The sequence below is a fragment of the Megalopta genalis genome, unplaced genomic scaffold (assembly GCF_051020955.1).
Source record: "Megalopta genalis isolate 19385.01 unplaced genomic scaffold, iyMegGena1_principal scaffold0060, whole genome shotgun sequence".
Lineage (NCBI taxonomy): Eukaryota > Metazoa > Arthropoda > Insecta > Hymenoptera > Halictidae > Megalopta > Megalopta genalis.
In genome coordinates, this window is record NW_027476129.1 from 561,081 (window position 1) to 570,553 (window position 9,473).

Genomic DNA, 9,473 nt, shown 5'->3' on the forward strand with positions numbered 1-9,473 from the left:
CCGTGGCACGGGGCGGGGTGTGCTTGGCGGTGTCGATCGACATCGTCAATGCATTCAACACCCTGCCCTGGTCCGCCATTAGGGAGGCCCTGGTTGAACACCAGGCGCCTCCCTATCTGAGGCGGGTGATCGGGGCCTACCTGCGGGACAGGTGGGTGGAATACCCGGGCCGATACGGGACGATACGGAGGGAAGTGGACTGCGGGGTCCCACAGGGGTCCGTGTTAGGACCACTCCTGTGGGACCTGGGATATAACGCAGTCCTGGAGAAGGCCTCCCTGCCCGACGGTGCCACCCTTGTCTGCTATGCGGACGACACGTTGGTGGTCACCGTCGGGGACACCTTCGAGAGGACCATCCGACGAGCGGAGGTTGCGGTGGCAGCCGTCGTCGCGAAGATCCACGATCTGGGGCTGAAGATGGCCCCGGAGAAGGCCGAGGCCGTCTGGTTTGGACGGCCTCGGTCGCGGCCACCGGCTGGATCGTGGATCTGGGTTGGAGGAGCCTGCGTCGAGGTGAAGTCCGAGATCAAGTATCTCGGACTGATCCTCGACAGCCACTGGAGATTCGGGGCGCATTTCGGCCGCCTCGTCCCCCGGGTTGAGAGGGCGGCGGCCTCGCTCGGCCGCCTGTTGCCCAATCTCGGGGGACCGGATAACATGGTGCGTCGCCTATACTTAGGCGTGGTGCGGTCCATGGCCTTGTACGGCGCCCCGATCTGGGCGCCGTCCGCGAGGGCAAGCCGGCGCATCACCTTGTTGTTGCGCCGGCTTCAGAGGCAAATGGCCCTTCGCCTCATACGGGGTTACCGCACCGCGTCTACCGTGGCGGCGCTTGCTCTGGCGGGAGAAATTCCCTTCGAGCTGCAGGCGGCGATGCGCGCCTATGTTTATAGGCGCATATGCATCGCTAGCCGGGCTCGGGGGGACCCGCCGGAGCAGGAGGCGGTCCAGTGCTTCGAGCTCCAGGCTCGGGGACTTGCGCTCGCCAGATGGCATGCGGAACTTTGTTCCCATGCCGGCGAGCGCGCCCCTGGGGCTCTCCTGCCGCACTTCACCTCGTGGCGGGAGAGGCGGTTTGGCAGGCTCACCTACCGTGCGACGCAGGTGTTCACCGGGCATGGCTGCTTCGGTGTGTACCTGTGTCGCATCGGTCGGGAAGCGACGACGGTGTGCCACCACTGTGGCGCGGAGGAGGACTCGGCGCAGCATACATTGGAGGTATGCCCCGCCTTTTCAGTGCTGCGCCGAGTCCTAAGACGGGAAGTTGGTCGCGACCTCGCTCTCTTCAGCTTAGTTGGGGCCATGCTGGAGAGCCCGAGAAAATGGGCGGCAGCCATCGCCTTCTGCGAAGAGGTGATGCTGCAGAAGGAGGCTGCCGAGCGGGGTCGCCGTGAGCGGGGGGTGCGGCGTGTGCGCCCACGCCTAGAGCCCCCCTCCCCGAGCAGATGAGAATAGGCGGGCGGCGGGTGTACCAGATTACTGGTTTAATTGCTATCCTCCCCATAGTGGGAGTGACGAGGCGGTGTGGGGTGCGGTCCCCCGCACCGCCGAAGCAAGATGATTCATGGGGGGAGTATAAATCTCCCCCCCGGGACGCGGCCGGCCACCGCCATTCCATCCTGGTGGCCGGCCAGGCGAGGGGGAGCCGCGGTTGTGTTCTTTGAGAGTTCCCGTAGCTCCCCCGCTACTCGCCAGCGCCCTAGGCCGCCGTGGGGGTTTTAGCGGGTCGAACCCCGCACTACCCCCGCCCCGCCCTTCGGGCGGGACGGGGGTGTCTGACCAGCAGATTTCCCCCACGTTAAACAAAAAAAAAAAAAAAAAAAAAAAAAAAGTATATATAGACACCTGGCCGATGTTCAAGGAGAAGCATCGTCAGGCGTCGAAGGCCGGGTCATTGCCTCCTAAGGCAAAACGCCGCGTGTTTACAACGGCCGAGGCGAGCGTTTGACGGTCGGGCCAACGCACGTCGATCGTGTTATTGTCTTGCCGCCTCGCCGTTTATTCGACAAAAACGGCGAGACGGCGTACATCGTATGTCGAACGTGCGTTGACCCGCGGTCCGCGATTCGGCCGGAACAAACACAGTAAATAACCCACTTACCCTAGTAAATAAATATAGAAAAGAAAGAATATTGCACCGAGTGGCAGACCAAAAAAATTAACAGTACAAAAACATGAAATTCTTAGGATTATTAAAAAGAAGCCAGATATAAGTGCGTCTGAGATTGTATCAAAAGTCCAGGAACGAAATAAAAATCAAATGCATACAAGAACGATTCAGATTACATTGGGCAGAATTTAAAAGCAAAATTGTGAGGAAGCAACCGTACATCAGTGAAGTGAATAAAACAAAGAGAGTGGAATTTGCGAAGCAAATCTCTCTCTGAGTCGGAGAATTAGTGTTTATAGACGAAATAATGGGTAAACACTTGAATTTTGACATATGAAAGGAAAATTAGCAAAAAAGTGCGGGTTAATTAGGAATGGGAATGACATACTATTTTTAATGGGATAACGATTCGAAACTTGCGGCTGATATGGTACGTCAATGACTTTTATGTAATACTATATGACTCCTATCGAGATCCATCCATGTAAATCGGGGATTGAAATTATCGAGCATGCAGCATTGTTAGTAGGCGTAGCCTCGCGCTACACTTGCGTCTACTTGAACATACTCGAACGACAGTGCTCGACAAGACATTCTGCAAGTCAGACGTTTGTTTCATGTCACCACACTCCTATATATGTATTTGTTGTTTGTAAGGAATTTATATGTTACGACCAACCTGTTCACGAAAAAGGCTACGCAAGGAGTGAGGACAAGCGACGCATGTGCGAGAGTCCCGCACAGCGACGTGGCGCGTCTAGCGGGTGAAAGAGTTATAATGTTCAAAATTATAACGTTCACGCGGTGGACACGCCACACCGCTGTGCGGGACTCTCTTTCTTCGTCACGACCTTTTCAGCGTAATTGTATAGCTTTGGAAGTTGAGTTGAGAAAGTTGAGGAACCAACCTACAGTGGATTTTCCTTAGTTGGAAAAGTACTTGAGCGATTTATGGAATGCTTTTTAGAAATTGCGGTCTTTTGCGGACAATTCATCAAATCCTTATCGGTTAAGGATAAGGATCTGGCGAACATTTGAATTTCTCAAGGAATTATAATTACAAAGTAATTCAATTACAATGTAATTCGATATTGAGATCGCCATTTAATTAAAATACAAGGTGATTTGTAATTCAATAGGAGTATAATTACAAAATACTAAGTATTTCAATTACATTAATTACGAATTACAATGTACTTAATAAATAAATTAAAATATTATTAATAACTACGACGTAATTATTATTTATTGGACACGGTATACCGCATGAATAATAAATACTTAACCATTAAATGATAATTAATAAGTAACAATTGAAATCGTATTCGTAATTAATAAACAAATTTTATTATTTCAAATAATTAATAAGTAATTGTTTTCTCTTTCATTTAAACTTTCAAACAACAAATAATTATACATACATATATATTATATTGTGTATTTCAATTACACTCGTGATTAAAATAATTCGTAATTGAATCAACATTCGAACAATCAACATTCTAAATACATTCGAGACCAATCATTCCCACGTTATCGCGACTGTGAACACTCTCCACTCATACAGGATTGTATACGACTATCTCGAAATGTGATTGGTTTCTTGAAAATTCGTTCAATTCCTTCTTGAGTGGTACCACTTATTACGCTTGCATAGGTCATTTTGCTTATAACACGTAATTTTTGTTTGGTGTGGTTATGGCATGGTAGTTCTAGGTAGTTTCTCACTTACTACTGAGGGGAGTTGGGGGCTCCCCTTGGCATGCCGAAAAAATTCAAAGTCGAACGAGTCACATGGATCGTAATCTAATCCAGGCTTGAATATGGGACAATAGGTACAAAATACATAATGCAAAGATAAAACATCCTTCTTTTTGTTTATTTTTAAATAAAATTTGCATAAATGTGTTTGTAAGATTTTTCTGATTAAAATAAGAACAAACATAATATGTATAAATCGGCACATCTCAATACTAATTTGTTAACCTAAAATTTTTTAACTTCTTAACAACAGATTGCTAACCTCAAAATATGTAATTAAATATAATTATTTAAAACAGTTTCAAAGTTTTGTTTATATTTACCAACTGATGAACGATGGCATTTTAAAATTTTGAAAAAGATTTGATCCATTTTGAATAACAGGTCACATGTTACAGAATTTTTTCAGATTTTTCGATCGTAAAATATGGTTACCAAAAATAAAGAACGAAAAAACAAATCGGAAAGTTGCAAATTTTTCGGAAATGACAAATCTTGTCTTCGCCATTTCAATTCTATCGGAGGATATTGTCAAAAGCAGCAATCTCTGATGTTGTCAGCAATCTTTGCCAGACTTTTTGTGGGGGTGAAACAATGTTATAAAAAATAAAAACCAAACTTTCGACATTTTCTTCATACTTAACTTTGTTAAGTATGATATTGTCCACTTAATAAGTATATTATGCAGTATGAAACGGTTTTACATTTAAAGAAACGATTATTTAACTAGGAACACGAAATTCAAGATATAAAACTATGATATGCGTGATATACAAAATCTTCGTTATGATTACAACGTCGTTGGTTGATGGTGCGAGCGAGATACGAATCTTTTGAACGCTGTGCGAGTGTCATGGGACACAACACAAATTAACACAACACTAGAAAACGACACTTATATGGTACGCGTACGCTAATAAGTTCGACGAAGTTAACGCAACGAGCTTCTGGGTGAAAATGAGTATCTTTATTTAGTTTCCTAGGGCTTTTATACAGGGGTTTGGGTGCAAAGGTCGGAAGCTGAGTCAAGGGGATGAGATGTGGTCGTCTGAAGTTCGAAGTCATAGGTGAGTCAGGTTATACGATGTTGTTGTTCACAAGTTATCGGATGAGTCAGAGGGATATGATGTAGCCGTTCGGAGATTGGATGTTGAAGTCCTCGTTTCACACCCTCGTCATTGGAGTTGACTTACTCCTGGAAGTCGTGGGTTGATCTTGAAATGCTTTTTCCGGTTGACAGGGAGACTGATGGTTTTATGATCCGTTGACCATCCCATGGGTAGCTCAGGGAGGTTATTCATTTCTATTGGTAATGCCCTTGGTGTTGGAGTGTATGTTACAGTCTCGTACTGAGTTGGTCTTGTGGTTAGTACATTTTCTTGACAGCAAATCTTAATACATAACGTTTGTGGTATAACTCTTGTAAGACAATTTGATAAACAATCGAATAATCCTATTTTGTATAGTAAATATATACGTGTTAGTCCTAATGATGCGTATCCTAAGTAAGTTAATACGGATACTATTACTTCTTCAGATCAGAGCATTTTCTATATGATTTAAACTATTTACATACTGCTTGAAATTTGGAGTTACCTTAGGTACAGTGGGAAGTCTATTTAATTTGTCAAGGTCTAGAGATAGTGCAAAATCGGGTATACTGTAATTACGTGAGACAAAATCTGTTTCATAGGTGGTACCTCCGAGTTTTATTACATTATTTTTGTAAAGAAGAGTACAATCAATGTCGCTACTGATTTTAACAGGATTTTCTAATGTGATTCTACTGTTCTCTTTACATAATATATTTATAGTAAGCGAGTTTTCCGGTATTATAATGTAAGTGTTCGGGGCATACATAGGAATGAAAGTCAAATCCTGTACATGAAAGGCTGAGAACGGGCAATCTGTTTTTCTACAGTCCATAAAGTCGGTGTGTTGTGTGGGTTGGGTTTTTTTACAGATTTTAACGAGAGGAGTACTCCTACAATAGTGATCCATGTATATTATGTCAACAGCGATAAATTGTCCTTTGGATTGTAGAGTGTGTTCATGTTTCAAAAGAGGAGCTACGAAGGTTGATCCTTGTTTATAGGGTATAGCATAAAGTTTGGTGTGTGTCCATTCGTCGTGTGTGTCCGTTCTAGTAGTGGAACGATAATAGTGTATACAATTTTGTTATTCAATATGATCATTTGAAGTGTGCTAATATCAAGTAGAGTCTGAAAGTTTCCTAATAGAGGAGTTATGTGTGATATAAGCAAATATTTTTTTAAAATGTGTCCGTAAGCGTCTAAAAATTGATTTGTTTCGATTATATCTTGTCTTATTATTCCTTTCTTTCCGAGTGTTATAGTTTCTTGTAAAGAGTCTATGTTTTCCTGAATATCTAAGATTATCATCTCGGTAAGCATAACGTAGTCGAGGTGTGCGATTTGATCGTTGAGTCGTTGGTTAAGATTTTGTTGTTTTTCAATAAATAGGGGTAGCGTCTTACTGCTTAGTATGGACCTGAACATAATAGTTTGATTTTGTACTATTTTTGATCATTTAGTATTTTCGTCAAATAATTTATCAATATTTTGGTTGATGAGTACAAGATCGTCTTCATCTAAAGTTCCAAACAAGGCCTTTGATGTAGAACCTATGATGTTCAGTATTCCTCGTTTAGATCGGCGATAGAGTATGCTGTTAAGTCGTGTAAATTTATAACTAAGACGTCTGAATTTTTCATTTAACAATTTCATATGAGCGCTGTTACATTCTTTGCAATCAGTTTTGAGAGACTCTAACAATCGTTTTACTTTAGTTAAGTCTTCTCTTATTTCTAAGGGGTTAATAACAATGTTTATTTTTATTTCGCTATGATAAACTAATACTTTCTCAATTGTTTCGCTGATTATTTGAGAGTGATTGAGTGGTGTTATTTTGAATCCTTCAAGTGCCTGGAAGGTAAACGATAGGGTTTTAATCGGTTACCGTGTACTAATAGGGTTTTGTTAGGGTTAATTTTTATCAGATAGTTGGGTTTTTTAGTCTCAATTATAGGGTAAGGCCCAGTCCATTCGGGCGAGAGTTTGTTTTTTTATGGTCGTCATGCAGTAGTACCATGTCTCCAGTGTTGTACAAGCTTTGAATTCTAATTTTTTTGTCCTGATCAGCTTTATAGCGATTCTTATTGGTCTGTATGGTTATTCTAGCGTATTTAAGGTAATCGTCGTGCCTTTGTTTCCATAATTTAAACAGTTCTTGTTGATTTAAAACAGGTGTAAGGGATATAGAGGAGGCCCCCCCGTGTCCGCTACCTTGTCGTGGTGGGGGGGCTTCGTGCCCTAATGATCCTCAAGGCTGTGCCAGCGGGAAATTTATTCCCTGGCAGGTTCTACCTAGCTGGAGTGGCTTGAGGTGAGGGGCCTACTAAATTCGGACACATACCGTAAACCTGTGGTCATGTTTTACGGGGGTCTTGCCTTAGCCGGCCGGGCCGCGAGGATGACAACCTCTCTAAAAAATCCCTAGCCCCAAGCAGTGTTGCGCGGTGAAGAGGGCGTAGCTGGAGTAAGCGCCAGCTATGGTTGGTGGGTGCACCAATCGTTAGCGGACAACCCCGGGGTACCTGGCGACCCCCCGGGCGTATTAGCCTTCCCCGGGTATGGCGGCTCTACCCGGGGTGACTTCCTTTCCGACCACACTCGTGGGATCAGCTATGGATTCATTTAAAAACAAAACTGTGCGAGGCTATCGTGCGCCTCGAGAGATATGTGGAGCCGGTGTCGCGGGGGCATTCTGCCACACGCGGCACAAAGAGGCCTGCGGCGGGCCTTGGCGATTGCGATGCGGGGGAGGAGACGGACTTCTCTGTCTCCTCCCATCACTCGACGCAGAGCGTCCCGGGCACCTCTACGAGGAAACGAGGCCGGCCACCAACGACCAGGGAATGCGTTGGCCTCCACGAGGCCAAACGTAAACAGGCTGAGGCTGAAAAAAGCCTTATCGCGGACATCTTCGACCCGGTTGCCCCGGGGCCGAGGCCCGCGAGATCTGGCGATCCGCTTCCCGATGAAGTGGAAGTCGCTGCGGATTTCCGCAACCGCCCGACGCGGGACGTTGCGGCAGCGGTTATGGAGAGCCTGGGCGATGTGGCCATGATCTCTACCGCAACAACGGGTTTAAAGACCAGCATGGTCCGATCCCTGCGTGCGGCGGCTCTGAACAGCCGGGTGGGCGTTGAGGAGCTGGCAATTAGGTCAGCTCCCAACGCTACCCGGCTGTTGGAAGCGGAAAACGCCCACCTGAGAGAACAGATGGCGGAGTTGCGGGCGGAGGTTGCCCGACTCCGTCATGCGGTGGAGGCGGGGCCGGCTGTGGCCGGGATGCCTCCGACGCTGGCCCCTGGGGGGGGGGACACGGGGCAGCTGCCGGTTGCCGATGTCTGAGGGCCCAAATGCCCTGGACGAGAAGGTCCTTCCCCTCGCCCGCGGCTGCGCCAGCAGACTTGCTGGCGCAGATCGGCTCTCTGATTGATGCCAAACTGGCATCATTCAGGAGGGAGCTGGTTCCGCGGGTGCGGGGCCCGCAGTCGGTGGCACCCGAGCCATCTGCCCCCCCACTGCCGACGAACAGGAAGGGGGGAAAAATGGTGGCGGTAAGGGGGGGCCGCTAAGGCGGACCAGAGTCAGCCCGCTCAGCCGCGGGCCGTCCCTGCGGTTGCGCTGCCTTCCACCACACCTCCAACTAAGGTGTGGTCCCAGGTAGTTGGCCGGAAGGCCAAAAAGGCGGCTGCCGCAGGTAAACCTGCGGCAGCTGCCAAGGCCGCTCCGAACGGGAGGGCGGCCAAACGGGTGGCACCGGCTGCCCCCAGGAGGGCTCCTCTGCCGCCGCGTCTGCCCCGCACGGCTGCCGTTACAATAACGGTACCGGCTGGCGGGGCGATGAGTTATGCCGAGGCAATGACCACTGCCAGGTCCAAAATAGACCTGGCAGAAATTGGCATCGCCTCATTGAAGCCCAGGAGGGCGGTGATGGGGGGGATTATTTTGGAGGTCCCCGGAGCAGATGGGGCTGCCAAGGCCACTGTCCTTGCCGCAAAGATGGCGGACGCGCTGGCGGGAACCGGCGTGAAGGTCGCGCGCCCAATAAAGAAGGCCGACCTTAGGGTGCGCGGTCTGGTCGACTCGACCACGCCGGCGGAGGTTGCCACAGCTGTCGCCCGTGTGGGAGGGTGCGACCGGGGGGATGTGAGGACCGGCGAAATCCGGTCTTCCCCCTCTGGTTTGGGCACCCTCTGGGTTCAGTGCCCTGCTGCGGCCGCGCGCAAAGTTGCGGTCGCTGGCAAGCTGACAGTGGGCTGGACCCAGGCGACGGTGGAGGCCCTCAGCGCCCGGCCCTTGCAGTGCTATCGCTGCCTTGGCCTGGGCCACACTAGGCAGCGGTGCAGTGCGGCCGAGGATCGTTCCGACTGCTGCTTTGGATGCGGCAGTCGGGACCACAAAGTGACCGGCTGTATGGCAAAGCAAAATTGCCCGCTTTGTGCGGGCGTAGGCAAGCCAGCCGGTCACCGCCTCGGTAGCCGGGCGTGTCCTGCCAGCGCGAGAAGCGGC

At 48.3% G+C, this 9,473-nt stretch overlaps 1 protein-coding gene across 1 annotated transcript; it reads right to left on the reverse strand.

The window, feature by feature from the left end:
• Window positions 1–2,284: 2,284 nt before the first annotated feature.
• LOC143261649 (uncharacterized) lies at window positions 2,285–7,154 on the reverse strand. Its single transcript, XM_076527940.1, has 3 exons — window positions 6,431–7,154; window positions 5,306–5,374; window positions 2,285–2,310 (listed from the first exon to the last, which is right to left on the reverse strand). The coding sequence occupies exons 1-3, from the start codon at window positions 6,618–6,620 to the stop codon at window positions 2,285–2,287; spliced, it is 285 nt and encodes a 94-aa protein (XP_076384055.1). The 5' UTR covers window positions 6,621–7,154.
• Window positions 7,155–9,473: the final 2,319 nt, after the last annotated feature.